General features: G+C 42.3%; 1 protein-coding gene across 4 annotated transcripts in view; it reads right to left on the minus strand.

Annotated features, from left to right (window-relative positions):
• The window catches only part of PARL (presenilin associated rhomboid like), a 50,397-nt gene that overhangs the window by 12,806 nt on the left and 19,618 nt on the right, over window positions 1–17,973 (minus strand). For 2 of the 4 annotated variants that reach the window (XM_051818882.2, XM_002716489.5), the window contains 2 exons: window positions 2,031–2,126; window positions 489–638 (listed from right to left, as the gene is read on the minus strand). In XM_051818882.2, coding sequence (XP_051674842.1) covers window positions 489–638; window positions 2,031–2,126 — 246 coding nt within the window. The remainder of the gene's footprint in view (window positions 1–488; window positions 639–2,030; window positions 2,127–17,973) is intronic. The other 2 variants (XM_051818883.2, XM_051818881.2) reach the window with 1 other exon arrangement.

Genomic DNA, 17,973 nt, shown 5'->3' on the forward strand with positions numbered 1-17,973 from the left:
TCTTGCAAATAAAACATGAAGCAAATCCAATCCTTGACATCCATGTTGGATAGCTATGATCTAAAGCTTTCTGGAAACTGAGCACATGGAAGGAAAATGAACTTGCTTAAGATTACTTAATAAAGAGCCAGATGAGCAAGACAACTGAGAATCTGGGAACCATTCATCTACAAACGGGCAGGGCCAGAGCTAAAGAAATCAAATGACACAGTTAAATTCTATATTAACCCTTGACTCCCGTTTATCCTAAGTAATACAAAACTAAGCGTGCCCAAACAATTCTTTTATGAGGAACTCCGCAAAGTGAGAGCAAGAATGGCAACAGCTCCATCAGTCTGTGGTACACGTCTCTACCTACAACTTGGAAACAAATACAAACATGGGCATTTACTGAGTTTAAGCACGGGCTGCAATCATTCCCTTTGTCCCTTCTGCAGATAAGTGGAAGTGCTTGCACTCTCAAAGGTCCCGAGGGGAAAGCTTATTACCTGCAGACAGGTACACTGCCATGAACTGCTCTTGACCCAGGATGTTCACTATGCTGGAGGAGAAGCTCCATAAAACATACATATTTGCTGCCATGTGAAATAAGGAGAAATGACTGAATGTTGACAGCAACATTGGAGAACACAGGACCTCTACGAGAGAAAGAAAAACAGTCTTGTAATTGTGAAACACACAGCCAGTGAAAGTTACCTATTTTTACACTTTTCACCATCATGAAAACAATCAAACATGGGAAATGAAAACACAGATAGTTAAATGTTTAAATAAGATAGGTTAGGACAGGATTTTTCTAAGTGGAAAAAGCTATCTTAATGAATCTTTTCTACTTAGTAATCAATTAAAAAAATTCACAGTTCAATGAAAGTAACTTGTTTTTCTGGCAAAATTCAATTTATAAAAAAAGGATGATGTTATTTCAATGGTAGATACAAAACTGTATATAATATACTCAAGGAAAAACATGTAATAATCACAGCTCTTAATCCATCAAAAATATTTAGAGAGGCCAGCATTGTGGCATAGCGGGTAAAGCTGCTGCCTGCAGTGCTGGTATCCCATATGGGAGCCAGTTCTAGTCCTGGCTGCTCCACTTCCGATCCAGCTCTCTGCTGTTGCCTGGGAAAGCAGCGAGGATGGCCCAAGTGCTTGGGCCTCTGCACCCATGTGGGAGACCCGGAAGAAGCTCCTGGCTCCTGACTTCAGATCAGCGTAGCTCCAGCTGTTGCAGCCAACTGCGGAGTGAACCAGTGACTGGAAGACCTTTCTCTCTCTCTGCCTCTTCTCTCTCTGTGTAACTCTGCCTTTCAAATAAATAAATCTTTTAAAAAATTTAGATATCTAAATATTGTCTAAGGTATGTTTTAGGCAACTGGGATATACAACAGTACTTCAAAAAGTTTGTTGAAAACCTAAATTAAAAGTTAAGTTTGTACTGATGCCAAAATTTTGAAATTCATGCATGGCTTTTCCCAGAAGACTCATCTTCCACAGGGTTTCTGCAAACTCCATACCATTATCGACAAAGGCAAGACCTCTGTCCTCCAAGAGCTTCCATCCTGTCATAGAGATCTTGCTGATGGCTACCAACAGTAACTCAGTTTTTTTTACAGCATTTCAATTAACATAAAGCATATTTCTTTCTTATTATTTCTATTTCAAAATAAAATCATGGGACTGCTGCTGTGGTGTAGTAGCTTAAGCCTCCGCCTACGGCACCAGCATCCCATATGGATGCCAGTTGGTTTCCTAGCTGCGCCTCTTTCTGATCCAGCTCTCTGCTATGGCCTGGGAAGGCAGTGGAGGATGGCCCAAGTCTTTGGGCCCCTGCACCCATGTGGGAGACCCGGAAGAAGCTCCTGGCTGCTGGCTTCCGATCAGTTCAGTTCCAGCCATTGCAGCTATTTGGGGAGTTAACCAGCAGATGGAAGACCTCTCTATCTCTCCCTCTCTGTAACTCTGCCTCTCAAATAAATAAATAAATCCTTAAAAATAATAATAAAAAAAATCACATAAGTTAGACTTACTTGAGGCTGGATTAGATGTGAAATATTTAATCATTGTCCGCTGTAGAGAAGGTACTCTCCATAAACAGAATACAAATACATTTGCAGCTATGATACCTACAAAATAAATTATAATTCAGGAAGGTTAAAAATAAAAGCAAAGCCTAATCTAAAGTCCACCTGCATACGATTTTCTGTCATAACTATAGAGAAGTACTGTTTGCTGGGTAGGGAGGAGTGAGCTCAAGAAAGCAAGTAAATGCAATGCTTTTAAAGTATCAAAACTGCATGGATTGGTAAATTCAGAAATCCCTAGAAAACTATGAATACTCTAGGAGCTTACTTTCTTCACCCAGATTCAAATTTTACTTCTTCAGAACAGTTTACTCTTCTTAATAAATAATCAGATCTATAATTATTGTTTGATTATGGCCAAGCCGAAGAGAAAAGTTACCATTACTACTTTTTCCACCAGAAATGGTATGCTTCTTTTTTTAAAAAAATTGTTTTAAAGATTTATTCATTTATTTGAAAAGCAGTTACAGAGAGGCAGAGGCAGAGGCAGAGAGAGGTCTTCCATCTGCTGGTTCACGGCCCAAATGGCTGCAACAGCTGGAGTCAGGCCACTCTGAAGCCAGGAGCCAAGAGCTTCTTCCAGGAATCCCACGCGGGTTCAGGGGCCCAAGCATCTGGGCCATCTTCTACTGCTTTCCCAGGTCATAACAGAGAGTTGGACTGGAAGTGGAGCAGCCAGGTCTAAAACCAGCACCCATGTGGGATGCCAGCACTGCAGCAGTTTTACCTGCTATGCCACAGTGCTGGCCCCAGTGGTATGTTTCTTAAAAGAAGGTCAACATATTTAAGAAAGATACTGATGGGGCTGGCATTGTGGTGCTACAGGGTTAAGCTGCCACGTGCAACAACTGCATCCCATATGGACGGCAGTTCGAGTCCCAGATGCTCTACTTCCAATCCAGCTTTCTGCTAATGTGCCTGGGAAAGCAGCGGTAGATGACCCAAGTACTTGGGCCCCTGCACCCACTTGGGAGACCTGGAAGAAGCTGCCTTCAGCCTTGCCTAGCCTCAGTTATATGGGGATTAAACCAGTGGATGGAAGATCTCTCACCTCTGTCTCTGTGTAACTCTTTCATATAATTTTTTTTTTTTAAAAGGAAAGAAAGATAATTGATAAGGGTTCAAGAATAACCAGAAGTAATTTTCTAATTTCTTTTGAAATATATTTACATGTAGGAGATGGGTAAATTTTTCATTTTTCTGCAAGAGTTAATATTGCTAGAACTACCACTAAATTGTAGTAAATTTAATTTTAGGAATAAATCAAGTTATTCTTAGAAATTACAAATTTTTAAGAATATATTCATTTTATGAATGGTACAACTCCTTACAAATATTGAATTAAAGGAATTTAAGCACTTATTCATTCTTTCAATCTCTTTAGGCAATAGGCGGGCAGCATTTTCAACTTCTTCACTGACAATAAGGACTGATTTCCAACAACATTCTTGTAAGAGGATTTACTTTACAGAATATTCTTTGTGGAGTCCCTGCCAGTTGCTGTCTCTTGGATTTACTATGGCGTCCATATCTGCTTGTTCTGTAGGGCTCTTAACCATAGCCTGCGATTTCTAAGCAGTCTAATTTTTGCTCTCCCACTTGAGTTACGTAGAAAAGAAATAACTATTTTTCACAGACTTGTAAGTTACTTGTCTTTCTTTCTCCCTGGTACACTAAATGGAGTTTTACTGTATTTCATTGAATTGGTTCCCCCAATATCTGATGTCTCACTAGTGGGGACTCTTACAGCTAATACCATATTTGGTAAATAACTATCTAGATCCTTTAAAAGATGGTGATAGGCAGTGTGGTTGAAAGGATGGGGACACGGTATCACACACAGCATAAGAGCATCCTGTCTGTCTCCCAGTCAGGAGCCTAGAACCCTGCACAGTGTTAAGTGGGGAGAGGAAGGCAGAGCCTTCTCAGATGGAAGAAAAGAACCCTGGGAGGTCTATCCTACAAGTGAGCAGTAACCAGTAGTGAGAGTGTTGCCTACAGTTCTTTAGTCTCCTCTAGGAGACTTAAAATGTCTTTATGACGCAGGGTAGGGCTTAGGCTCTTAGGTCTAGGCGGTTATATACAGTGCTTAATACTAAGGCCTGAGAACGACCACAATCACGAAGAGCAGGTTCACTTGAGCAGAAAGGTCAGCAGGGCTGTGGAGTTTACTCTAAGTATGTATGCAATGCAACGGGATCTAGATGGGGTCTCTGATCCTGCCAGCTAGACTGAAAATGGCAACAACTACCCTGCCTGTTCTGTTGGTTCCATACTACTCTAATTCCTCAAACTGGTGACACGCAGCATGTACGATTCCCAGAAACCAAAAGTACCCCAGCACACAGACAAGCAGGGTGCATCTCTGGCTTAAGTGATTACAACTAGGAAAATACATGAAAAAGGGAAAGATAATCAAATCTCAGGTAATAATAACTAATAACTGCCAAGTTTCCAACCAAAATGCCAGAAACCCTTTTAAAAGATGTATTTACTTGTTTGAAAGGTAGCATGACAGACAGAGAGAGGTGAGACAGATCTTCCACACACTGGTTCACTCCCCAAATGGTGGCAATGGCCAGGGCTGGTCCAGGCTGAAGCCAGGAGCCCCACCCTCCATGGTGTTTCCCACACGGGTGGCAGGGGGCTAAGTATTCAGGCCTTTTTTTTTTTTTTTTGCTCTTTTCCCAAACCCAATAGAAGGGTCTGGACAGGAAGCAAAGTGGCCAGGACTCAAACTGGCACTCTCATAAGGGATGTCAGTGTCATAAGTGCACAACGCTGGCCTGTGCAGGAAGCCTTTCTGGCCAACTATGACAGATGACTGGCACTGGAACAGAGTGCAGCAGAAATCTCTCATTCCCACAACAGTAGTCACCAAGCATCTTTGATCAGGCGCCCCATTAGTAAACAAGAGAATATACATACCCAATATATATGTACTTACTAACAAATTATGTACCTTATGAACCACTATACTTCCCTATAAAACACACTGCAATTTTTCTTAATGAGAAAAGTAAAATGTAGGTATTTCCTTCCTTGCAAATCCCATTAAGAAAGCCAGTTATAAATGAGAAAACTGAGGCTCTGAAAGCTATGATTTGATGGCTAAATTCAGCTGAAAGCCAGAGTTCCCAATCTAGCATTCTTCTACCAAGACATGGGTAGCCAAACAGATTCATTTTGATCTCGGTCACTCTGGGACTTCAGACACCAAACAACAGGCTGCTTAGCTGGGAAACAGCACAGGCTGGTCCCTAGAAGCAGGTGAGCAGGAGTGGACGTGTGGTGATCCCAGGCCTACGAAGGCAGCAGAGCACACTGGCGAACAGTATGGGTGAAGGAGTCTGGCAGAACTGACTCTGTCCTACCCACGTCATAACCAGATAAGAGGCCTGTCCTCTCAGCCTGTTTCCTCATCTGTAAAATGAGGACAATAAAATCCACCTAAAAGGTCTGAGTGATGACAAATTGCAAAGGCATGATTAAATGAGGCAGTCACAGTGACAACCAAGTAAATGGAAAACACAGTGGAAAGAGAATGGCCTTTCCAGGTCTCAATCCTAGGTATGCTACTTAGAGACTTTGTGGTCTGTAGCATCTCATCTCTGCTTGTTTCCTCATTAGTAAAATGAGGACAGCAGTTCCTGTCTCATAAAGGCTGTAGTGAGGCTTAAGAAAATAATGCACATACTTTGTATGCAGATACTCAAAAGAATACTGGCTCTCTCTCCCCTCCTTCTCTTTCAAGAAATGGAACAGCTGAGGGTCTCTGTTGGTATGCACTTTCAGGAGGGTTGTGACCTTCTTCCTCCTGACTCAGTGACTTCTAGAAAAAGCTTATTTAGCACTCCGGACTCAGTGCCTGCCTTCTCCAGGTGTGATGTGCTTGATTACACCAGTGAAAAGAAAGGATCGGCTGGCGCCGCAGCTCACCAGGCTAATCCTCTGCCTGCAGCGCCGGCACCCCGGGTTCTAGTCCTGGTCGGGGTACCAGATTCTGTCCTGGTCGCTCCTCTTCCAGTCCAGATCTCTGCTGTGGCCCAGGAAGGCAATGGAGGATGGCCCAGGTGCTTGGGCCCTGCACCTGCATGGGAGACCAGGAGGAAGCACCTGGCTCCTGGCTTCAGATTGGCACAGCACACTGGCCATGGCGGCCATTTGTGGGGTGAACCAGCAGAGGGAGGACCTTTCTCTCTGTCTCTGTCTCACTGTCTAACTCTCCCTGTCAAAAAAAAAGGATCGTCAGAAATGCTGTCCTTCATAAAAGCCATGAAAAATCTGGCAACATTAATCATTATCAACTTTCTCAGAACTCTGAAAACTAACTAAAGGTTTGCAGCAAATTAGGTTCCATTTAGTTGAGAAAATGGCTGGCTCTCAGGCTAAGTAGCAGGTAGCATTTAAGCTTGCCGCAGTCCTACTTGCAGCTCTCCAGCTACAAGGTAACCTTAAAAACAACAGTCATTCCCCGTACAGCTTGGCAACAACCAGAGGCAGCTAGACAAAAAGATGTGGAGTTTTTCAAAGCCTCATTCCCAAAGAATTGTCACTATTTTACTTGTTGATTTCTGGAAGACTCATTTGCAAGGCTGTCTATATTTAACCTAAATGGTATCTCCCCAACTGCAAATCTCTTTTGCCTAGGATATACTAACTTTTCCAGGTGAGTGTTTTGAGACTGCCTAAGGAAGCAGATAACATTTAGGGCAAAAGAAAGAAACTAACCAAAAATATTAAGAGGAAAATAAGGAATGAGATTCCCAGCAGTTTTGAAAATATATGATATAATATATTATATCATATAATATTATATAAGGCAGGCACCGCGGCTCAATAGGCTAATCCTCCGCCTGCGGTGCAGGCACACCAGGTTCTAGTCCCAGTCGGGGTGCCAGATTCTGTGCTGGTCGCTCCTCCTCCCGTCTAGCTCTCTGCTATGTCCCGGGAGTGCAGTGGAGGATGGCCCAAGTCCTTGGGCACTGCACCCGCATGGGAGACCAGGAGAAGCACCTGGCTCCTGGCTTCAGATCAGCACAGTGTGCTGGCCGCAGCACCCATTGCGGGGTGAACCAACAGAAAAGGAAGACCTTTCTCTCTGTCTCTCTCTCACTGTTCAACTCTGCCTGTCAAAAAAAAAAAAAAAATATATATATATATATGATATACAGAAGTCCTACAAAAAACTCTGTGGGAAATGGAATTAAAAGCTAAGTTTATTTTGATGCAAAGAAAAATTCTGAAATCCATACAGGCAAGGAGTCCTCAAAATCTTCATGAAAAACACATATTATGAATAAAAACTAGGCATAGATTTCAAACATTTTTGCATCAAAATAAACTTATCTTTTGGTGACAACAGCAATCCAACTGCAGTAATGAACAGACGATCAACAAGAACATGGAAGTCCTAACAACCAGACCTAACAGACACCTACAGAACACTCCACCCACTACCAGCATATACATTCTTTCAAATGCACATGGAACATATTCCAATGGCTATTCAGCCAGAAAACAAGTCTCAATAAATTTAATAACAGTGAAATTATACAAAATATGATCTCTGATCACAAAGAATGAAAATTACAAAAGAATAACAGAAGTAAATTTGGAAAATTCACAAATACATGTAAATTAACACAATTCTAAATCACAAAACAGGCCAAGGAAGAAATCACAAGGGGAATTAGGAAACTGAGATGAAGACAATACAGCATACCAAAACTTACAGAAGGCAGCAAAAGCAGTGCTATGAATGCTTACATTAAAAAAGAACAGGGGCTGGCGTTGTGGTGCAGTGGGTTAACACCCTGCCTGAAGCGCCCACCCTAATGCAGTATATCTCACTGTAACCAACTACATCTGCAAAGATCTACTTCAAATACAGTTAACCTTGTGTGGTCCTGGGTGAACATGAATTTGGAGTGAGGGTGACACTATTCTTACTACAACTGATGGATTCTACCAATGTAAAGGAGATTTCATATCAATCCTTGTCAAATTCTCCCAAAAAACAGAACAGGAGGTAACATTTTTAGATCTTTGGATACAGCCAGTATTCCCTTGATATCAAAACCAAAGATATCACAAGAAAATTATCAATATCCCATTATGAATATACATGTAAAAACCCTCAGGGGCTGGCCTTGTGGTGTGGCAGGTAAGCCATTTTCTTTCTGTTAATGGCCTGGGAAAGCAGTGGAAGATGTCCCAAGTCCTTGGGCCCCTGCCACCCATGTGGGAGACCTAGAAGAAGCTCTTGACTCCTACTTTCGCCCTGGCCTAGTCCCAGCTGTTGCAGCCATCTGGGGAATGAGCCAGTGGATGAAAGATCTCTCTCTGTCTCTCCCTCTCTCGAACTCTGAATTCCAAAATAAATAAATCTTTTTTTAAAATTATTATTTTTTTTGACAGGCAGAGTTAGACAGTGAGAGAGAGAGAGAGAGACAGAGAGAAAGGTCTTCCTTTTCCGTTGGCTCACCCCCCAAATGGCCGCTACAGCCAGCGCTGCACCAATCGGAAGCCAGGAACCAGGTGCTTCCTCCTGGTCTCCCATGCAGGTGCAGGGCCCAAGGACTTGGGCCATCCTGCACTGCCTTCCCGGGCCACAGCAGAGATCTGGACTGGAAGAGGAGCAACTGGGACAGAATCTGGCGCCCCAACTGGGACTAGAACCCGGGGTGCCGGTGCCGCAGGCAGAGGATTAGCCAAGTGAGCCAAGGTGCCGGCCTCAAAATAAATAAATTAAAAAAAAGAAAAAATCCTCAGGAAAATAGCATATGAAAAGATTATAAATCGTGACCAAGTGAAATTTATCACAGGAATGCAAGGTTGGTTCCACACAGGAAATTAGTCAATGTAACACTTCATATTAACAAAACTGGAGGACTCAACAATTCTCAGTTCCAAATGCAACACAATGCTACAGTAACCGAGACAGTGTGGTACTGGCATAAGGACATTTAGATAATGGAACAGAACTGAGAGTTCAGAAATATACCCTTACAATTATGGTCAACTGATTTTTGACTAATGTACCAAGGAAATTAAATGAAGAAAGAATAGTCTTTTCAACAAATGGTACTGGGAAAAGTAAAAGAATGAACTTCTACCTCATAACAAATATAAACATTAACTAAAAATTATTCAAAGGCCTAAATCTAAGAACTGAAACCATCATAAAGTTTACAGAAGAAAATACAGGTATAAATATGTGACCTTGAATTAAACAACTGAATTTCCTTGATGACACTTAAAACGACAAGCAATTAAAGAAAAGAAAAACACAACTGGACATCAACAAAATTAAAATGCTTGCCCTTCAAAGAACACCATCAAGAAAGTAATAAGGGGGCCAGCACTGTGGTATAGTGGGTAAAGCCACCACTTGCAGTGGCAGCACCCCCTATGGGTGCTAGTTCGAGTCCCAGCTGCTCCACTTGCTATCCAGCTCTCTGCTATAGCCTGGGAAAGCAGTAGAAGATGGCTCAAGTCCTTGGGCCCCACCCATGTGGGAGACCTGGAAGAACTCCTGGCTCCTGGCTTTGGATTGGCTTAGCTCCGGCTGCTGTGGCCATTTGGGGAGTGAACCAGTGGATGGAAGATCAATTATCTATCTCTCTCTCTGCAACTCTGCCTTTCAAGTCAATAAATCTAAAAAAAGAAAGAGAGAGAGAGAGAGAAAGAGAGAAAGAGGGAGGGAAGGAGGGAAGGAAGGAAAGAACAGAAAAAAGAAAAAAGAAGAGAGAGAGGAAGAGAGGAAGGGAGGGAGGGAGGGGAGAGAAAGAAAGAGAGAGAAAGAAAGGAAGAAAGAGAATGAGAGAAAGAAAAAGAGAAAGAGAAAGAAAGAGAGATGACAGACAACAGAGGCAGTCATTTGGCACAGTTAAGACGCCAATTAGGGGATGGGAAGCATTGTGGTATGGTGGGTTAAGCCACTGCCTGCAATGCTGGCATCCCACACGGGTGTAGGTTGGAGTCCTGGTTGCTCCACTTCCAATTCAGCTCCCTGCTAAAGTGCCTTGGAAAGCAGCAGAAGATGGCCCAAGTGCTTGAGCTCCTGCCATCCATGTGGGAGACCCGCACGAAGCTCCTGGCTTTGGCCTGGTCCAACCCTGCCCTTTATAGCCATTTGGGAAGTGAATCACAAAATGGAAGATTTCTGTCTCTTCCTCTCTCTATAACTCTGCCTTTTTAAAAAAATAATTAAAAAAATAAAAATAATAAAGATGCCACTTGTGAATGCCTGGGTTCGAGTGCTAGTTCCATACCCAATTCTAGCTTCTGCTGATGTACACCATGGGTGGCAGTGGGTGATGGCCCAAGTAAGTGGGTTCCTGTTACCCATGTGAGAAGCCTGGATTCAGTTCCCAGTTCCTGGTTTCAGTCTTGCCCAGACCTGGCTGTTCTAGGCATTTGGGAAGTAAACCAGTAGACAGATGACCTCTTACAGTCTGTCTTTCAAATAAATAAAAAAGAAATGTATATTTGTTAAAAGTACATGGAAAAATGGAATTAAAAGATAAGTTTGGGCCAAGTGTTTGGCACAGTAGTTATGATGCTGCTTCGGATACTGACATTCCATGTAGGAGTGCCTGGTTCAAATCCCAAGTATTCCACTTCTGATCCAGCTTAAGTACCTTTGTCCCTGCCACCTTCATGGGAGATCCAGATGGAGTTCGTTCCAGGCTCCTGGCTTCAGCCTGGCCCAACTCTGGTTGCTGTGAGCATTTCGGGAGTGAAATGGCAGATGGAAGATCTCTGTCTCTTTTTTTAAATAAAATGAAAATTATAAATAATTCTTTTTTAAAAAAAGTTAAGTTTAGGGGTGGGTATTGTGGTACAGCAAGTTAAGCTGCTGCATGGGATGCTCACATCCTGCATCAGAGTGCCTGGGCTCAAGTCCCACCTCTGCTTCTGGTCCAGCTTCCTGCAAATGCTCCTGGGAGGCAGCAGATGATGATGATGATGACTCAAGCACTGAATCCCTGCAACCCATGTAAGAGACCTCGATGGAGTTCCTGGCTCAGCCTTGGGCATTTGGGGAGTGAACCTGCATTTGGAGACGGAAAATCTCTTTGTTGCTCTGCCTTTCAAATAAATAAAAATAAACATTTTTTAAAAGGGTAAATTTTTTCTTTTAAAAAATGTGTTAAGATAAACCATAGAAAAAGGAGAAATAACTGCAAATCATATATCTCTAGTAAGGGTCTGGTATCTAGAGTACATAAAGAAATTTTACAGTTCAGGAAAAAGGAAAAAGAAATGAGCAGGGGTCAATGCTGTGGAACAGCAGGTTAAGCCACCTTGCAATGCCAGCATCCCATATGAGAATGCTGTTTTGAGCTGCTTCTGATCCAGCTTCCTGCTAATGTGCCTGGGAAACAGCAGAATATGGCACAAGTACGTGGGCCCCTGCCACCCAAGGGGGAGACCCAGGTGGAGTTCCTGGCTCTTGGTGTGGCCCGGCCCTGGCTATTGTGAGAATGTGGAGAATAAACCAGTTGATGGAAGCTATCTCTCTCTCTTTGTACCTCTCCCTCTCTCACTCTGCCTTTCAAATAAATAAATCTTTTTAGGATAATCCTTTTTAAAAAGGCAACAAAATGTGATAAAATATATGTAAATCACCTATCAGGTAGGGATTAACTCAGAATACATAAAAAATTCAGTATTCAGTAGCAAAATGATCCAATTAAATAATGGGCAGAAGAATTGACTAGACCAGTCACGAAAGGATGCTCAGCATTACTAGCCACAAGAAAAACGTAAATCAAAACCACAATGAGATACCACTTCACACTCACTAGGATGGCTATTATCAAACAAAAGGGAAATAAGTATTGGCAAAGAGGTGGAAACAGTGGAAGCCTTGTGCATCCTAGTGTTATTCACAACAGCCAAGAGGTGGAGACAATCCAACTGTCATCAACAGGAGAATGGGTAAATAAAATATGTATATGCACACAATAAAATATTCTTCACCTTTAAATGAAGAAGAAAAAATTCAGTTAACATGAAAACAGATAAACACACACACACACACACACAAATCCTGCATCATTCCACATCCATAGGGTATCTAGAATAAACAAACTGATTGAGATAATGGGGAACCACAGTTTAGTGGGTACAAAGTTTCTTTATAGGATGATGAGTAAGTTCTGGAAAGGGATAAAAGTGATGATTGTACAACACTGTCAATACATTTAATGCCACTGAACTGTACACTAAAAAATAAAGTGGCATATTTATATTATATATAGTTTACCATGACAAAAAGAAATATAAAAAATTTGTAGTTGTTGATATATTAGGAAAAAAATAGAGATAAGCACTAACAAAGGAAAACCTTGTACACTGCTTAAGGGGAATATAATATGGTATAGCCACAATTTGGTAGTTCTCCAAAAAGAAAACTGGATATTCACATGCAAAAGAATGCAACTGGATCCTTATCTTATACTTTATGCAAAATTAACTTAAATGGAATAATAGCTTAAATATAAGCTACAAAACTATAAAACTTACAGGAGAAAACAGAAAAAAAAACCTCATGACTTTGGATTTGGCAATTTCTGGGATATGATACCACAGGAAACAAAAGCAAAAATGGACAAACTGAACATCAATCAACAGAGTTAAAAAGCAGCAATTAACCACAATGGGAGTAAATATTTGCAAATCATATACCTGATAAGAGGGTAACATCCAGTATACAGAAAGAACTCCTACAATCGAGGATGGAACAGACATTTCTCCAAAGATGATATACAAATGGCCAAGAAGCCTATGAAAAAATGTTTAAGGTCACTAAGAATCAGAGAAAAGCAAACCAAGACCACAATGAAGGGGCTGGTATTTGACGCAGCAGTTAAGATACTGCTTAAACACCTGTACCCCATATTGGTGCTTGGGCTCATATCCTGGCTCCACTTCAGATTCCACTTTCCTGCTAATGTACATCTGCGAGGCAGCATGTACTCAAGTACCTGAATCAGGCTCAAAGTACGTGAATCCCTGCCACCCACAGAGGAGATGTAGATTAAGACCTAGGCTCCTGGTGTTGGCCTGGCTGTTATGGGCATCTGGGGAATAAACTAGATATGGAAGATCTCTGTCTTTCTCTACCTGCCTTTCAAATAACTAAAAAAGAAAAATTTTTTGAGAAAGCTCCATAAGGCACCACCTCACAGTCATCTGAATGGCTACTACAGAACAAAAAGGAAGGAAAGTAACACGTGTTCACAAAGATGCAGAGAAGGAAACTTGCACACTGCCTGTGGGACTGTAAAACAGTCTAACAACTACGGAAAACAGCAAGGAGAGCATTCAAAAAATTTAAAATGCAACTTCGGAGGCCAACACTGTGGCACAGTAGGTATGCTGTTGCTTGCAATCCAGCATCCCATATGAGTGTTGGTTTGAGCCCTGGCTGCTCCACTTCCAATCCAATCTCTGCTAATGTGCCTGGGAAAGCCGATGGCCCAATATCTTGGTTCCTGTGACCCAAGTAGGAGACCCAGATGGAGTTCCAGGCTCCTGACTTTGGCCTGGCCAGTCATTAAAGTCATTTGGGGAGTGGAAGACTGATCTATATCCGTAACTCTGCCTTTCAAATAAATAAATCTTAATATATATGTAGATTATATAAATATATATATATATATATATAAACTACCATAAGAGTCAGCAACCCCACATTTGAGTATATATCCAAAATAACTGAATGTATAGTCTCAAAGAGATATGAGTATGTTCTGTAGTAATAGCAGTGTTATTCACAATAGCCACAGAATGGAAATAATCTAAACATCTACCAAGAGATGAATGGATAAGCAAAATGCGCTAATATTCACATAACAAAATACTTTTCTGCTTTTAAAGGAAGGAAACTTTATAGCATACTACATCAAGAATGAACCTTAAAAAGAACTAAGTGAAAGAGATCATAAAAGGCCACGTGTGGGGCTGGTGCTGTGGCGTACTAGACTAAGCCTCCGACTGTGGCACTGGCACCCCATATGGGCACTGGTTCATGTCCTGGCTGCTCCTCTTCTGATCCAGCTCTCTGCTAATGGCCTGGGAAAGCAGTGGAAGATAGCCCCAGTGCTTGGGACCCTGCACCCGTGTGGGAGACCCAGAAGCAGCTCCTGGCTCCTGGTTTCAGCCTGGTCCAGTTCTGGCTGTTGTGGCCATTTAGGAAATGAATCAGCAGATGGAAGACTTTTCTCTCTGTCTCTCCCTCCCTCTGTCTGTAACTCTGCCTCTCAAATAAATAAATAAATCTTTTTTTTTTTTTTTTTTTTTGACAGGCAGAGTGGATAGTGAGAGACAGAGACAGAGAGAAAGGTCTTCCTTTGCCGTTGGTTCACCCTCCAATGGCCGCCACGGCGGGCGCGCTATGGTGGGCGCGCTGCAGCCGGCGCACCGCGCTGATCTGAAGGCAGGAGCCAGGTGCTCCTCCTGGTCTCCTATGGGGTGCAGGGCCCAAGGGCTTGGGCCATCCTCCACTGCACTCCCTGGCCACAGCAGAGAGTTGGCCTGGAAGAGGGGCAACCGGGACAGAATCCGGCGCCCCGACCGGGACTAGAACCCGGTGTGCCGGCGCCGCTAGGTGGAGGATTAGCCTATTGAGCTGTGGCACCAGCCTAAATAAATAATCTTTAAAAAAAAAAAAAGCCACATGTGACTCCATGTGTTTGAAATGTCCAGAATAGGCAAATTCACAAAGTAAGTAGATTTGTGATTGCTAAAGGCTAAAAGGGGAGGGGGAACAAGAAGTGACAGCTAATGGGTGTAGTTTCTTTTTAGAATATAAAGATGCTTTGAAATTAGATAATTATAGTTGCACAACCTTGTATAAAAAATACAAACCTGAATTGTATAGTACTTAATGGTGAATTTTATAAGTGAATTATTTCACACAGACACACACACACAAAGAATGTTGCACCAGCATTGTGGTGTAGCAGGTAACGCCACCACCTACACCGGCATCCCATATGTGTGTCTGTTCGAGTCCTAGCTGCTTCACTTCTGATCCAGCTCCCTGATAATGGCCTGAGAAAAGCAGAAGACGGCCCAAGTGCTTGGGCACCTGCTAACCACATGGGAGACCTGGAAGAAGCTCCTGGGTCCTGCCTGGCCTAGTCCTAGCCATCTGGGGAGTATAACCATAGAACAGAAGACCTCTCTCTATCCCTCTCTCTCCCCTTTTCTCTGTGTAACTCTTTCAAATAAATAATATCAAAAAAGAGGGGGGGGTGGCGCTATGGCATGGCAGAAGGGGCCACTGCCTGCAGTGCTGGCATCCCATGTGGGTGTCCGTTCAAGTCCCGGCTGCTCCACTTCTGATCCAGCTCTATGCTATGCCCTGGGAAAGCAGTAGAAGATGGCCCAAGTGTTTGGGCCCCTGCAACTGCATGGGAGACCCAGAAGAGGTTCCTGGCTTTGGATCAGCACAGCTCTGGCTGTTGTGGCCATTGGGGAATGAACCATCAGATGGAAGACCTCTCTCTCTGCCTCTGCCTCACTATGGCTCTGCCTTTCAGATAAATAAATCAATCTTAAAAATTTAAAAAAAAAAAAAAAAGAATGCTGCACCAATTCAGGAATAGACTGTACCTCAGTCTATGTTCATCCTTGGTCCAAAGAAGGCAGTACAATCTCTTTTTCTGTTTCCCTAAAAAGGACTCAGCATTCCACTTGGAGCCCAGTAGCTAAGCACAGAATCCCCTCTGTTTTGGACTAGACCAATTTCCCCCTCCTCTGTCTGGAGGGGCTGTCATGCTGACCTAGATCTGGCCAGTCCCAACACTGACATGTATGCCCATGCGCAGCAGCCAGAGAACTGAGCTCAAGGAGTCCCTACCTGACTCCCTGGGAACCAGGCAGGTTAGGGATCAACCTGATGGTCTCACACAATTTCCACTGAGATGGACAGAAAGATCCAAAGTAATACAGGTAAATGGAAAGATTAGAGCACATTCACCATAAGGGAGGCAAAGGCCCTTAAATAATTGTTGACCACAAAATGGAGTAACTATTTCTCTGTACTCTCCCTGCGGATGAGAATGTCTAACCTTCCCTGTGAGTAAACTTCAGCAAACAATTTGACCTATTTACATGCTACACACTTTTGGAGAACATTTCTTTCTTTTCTTTTTTTTTTTTTTAAAGATTTATTTATTTATTTGAAAGTCAGAGTTACACAGAGAGAGGAGAAGCAGAGAGAGGTGGGGGGGAGGTCTTTCATCCGATGGTTCACTCCCTAATTGGCTGCAATGGCCAGAGCTGCACCAATCTGAAGCCAGGACCCAGGAGCTTCCTCCAGGTCTCCTACGTGGGTGCAGGGGCCCAAGGACCTGGGCCATCCTCCACTGCTTTGCTAGGCCACAGCAGAGAGCTGGTGGGAAATGGAACAGCTGGGTCTTGAACCGGCATCCATATGGGATGCCGAAACTTCAGGACAGGGCGCTAATCCACTGCGCCACAGCACTGGCCCCAGGAGAACATTCCGACTGGTATACAACTTCTTTTAAGACAACTTTACAACACAAAATTTTAAATGCACACTCTTTGATCAGGTAATTCTATTTCCAGTAACATCCTAAAAATTTATTTGTACAAGTGTGCAAAGCTCTACATATAAGAATACTCATTGCAGTATTGTTTATAGAAGCAAAAGTCTAAAAACAACATACATATCCGCTAATAGAAGACTTGTTAAATAATATCCATCCACACGGACTACTACAATGCCACAAAAAATAATAGACCTGGAGTGCTGGCAATTTTCACTTCTTGATTTGAATGCTAGCTACAAGTATGTGGCTCAATTTGAGAAAATAGGTTAACTTGCACATTTGACATGTACACATTCTTCTACATGTATTATACTTCAATAAAATGCGAAAGATTTTAACAGACCTATGTCTACTGATACAGAGATTTCTTTAAATCCTCTAAGTAAAAAAAAAAAAAAAAAAAAAAAAACAAGGTATAGAAGACCATTTGTGTGTTAAGCCACAAACAGGTAAAAATGTCTTTTTATACACATAAATGCTTCACAAGGACACATAAACAACTACTGAGGCAACAGTTATTTTGGTGAAGGAAATGGTGAACTAGAAGCTTAAGGAGACAAAGACTTATTTTTCATCTTTTGTATCATTTACCATTACTCGAACCTGTTATTTTGCACATTTATTCATCTCAAAATGAGTAAATCTAAATTGGCTGTCCAAAAAGCTCCCTTTCTTCCCTAGGGGCCTGCCTGCTGCCATGAACAATCTGTTGCAATCTGGGCTGTGAATCAGCACCCAGATACTTGGGATGCGGGAGGCAGCGTGGTTTACCAGAAGATAATTAGTGGTTTGTTATAATAGAAAGTGAAAGGACATAATAAAAAGCTTATTATTTGAACTACAAAGTAGTTGTGATTCTCACCTCCAACTTTTTCTAGCTGTGTGATCTCAGTTAATTAACTTCTCTAAGCCTCAGTTAGCCTATCTGAAAAATGGAGACACTACTAATATGACTCTCATGAGGATTAACAACAATAATATATATACATTTAAAGCATCTAGCATAGTATTTGACGCCTCAGTGGCATTCAAATAGTACTCAACTTATTCTTCTCCAGAATAAGTTGTCTGAAGACCGGGAAGCCAAGTTACAGAAAAACAGTGACAGACTGAAAGGTCAAGATGAGCTGGAGCACTGAAGGAAACACCGCCTCACCAACAGTACCAGGAATGGGGAAGGAGACCCCCGTGTAGGAGGACAGCTCAAAACCACAGAATGATGTAAGGAGAGAGAAAGCTGAAACCAAAGAATAAGCCTGGTGGAAACCGAACAGCAAAGGAAAAAGAATAGACTT

This window comes from Oryctolagus cuniculus, chromosome 4 (genome assembly GCF_964237555.1).
Source record: "Oryctolagus cuniculus chromosome 4, mOryCun1.1, whole genome shotgun sequence".
NCBI classification, from domain to species: Eukaryota; Metazoa; Chordata; class Mammalia; order Lagomorpha; family Leporidae; genus Oryctolagus; species Oryctolagus cuniculus.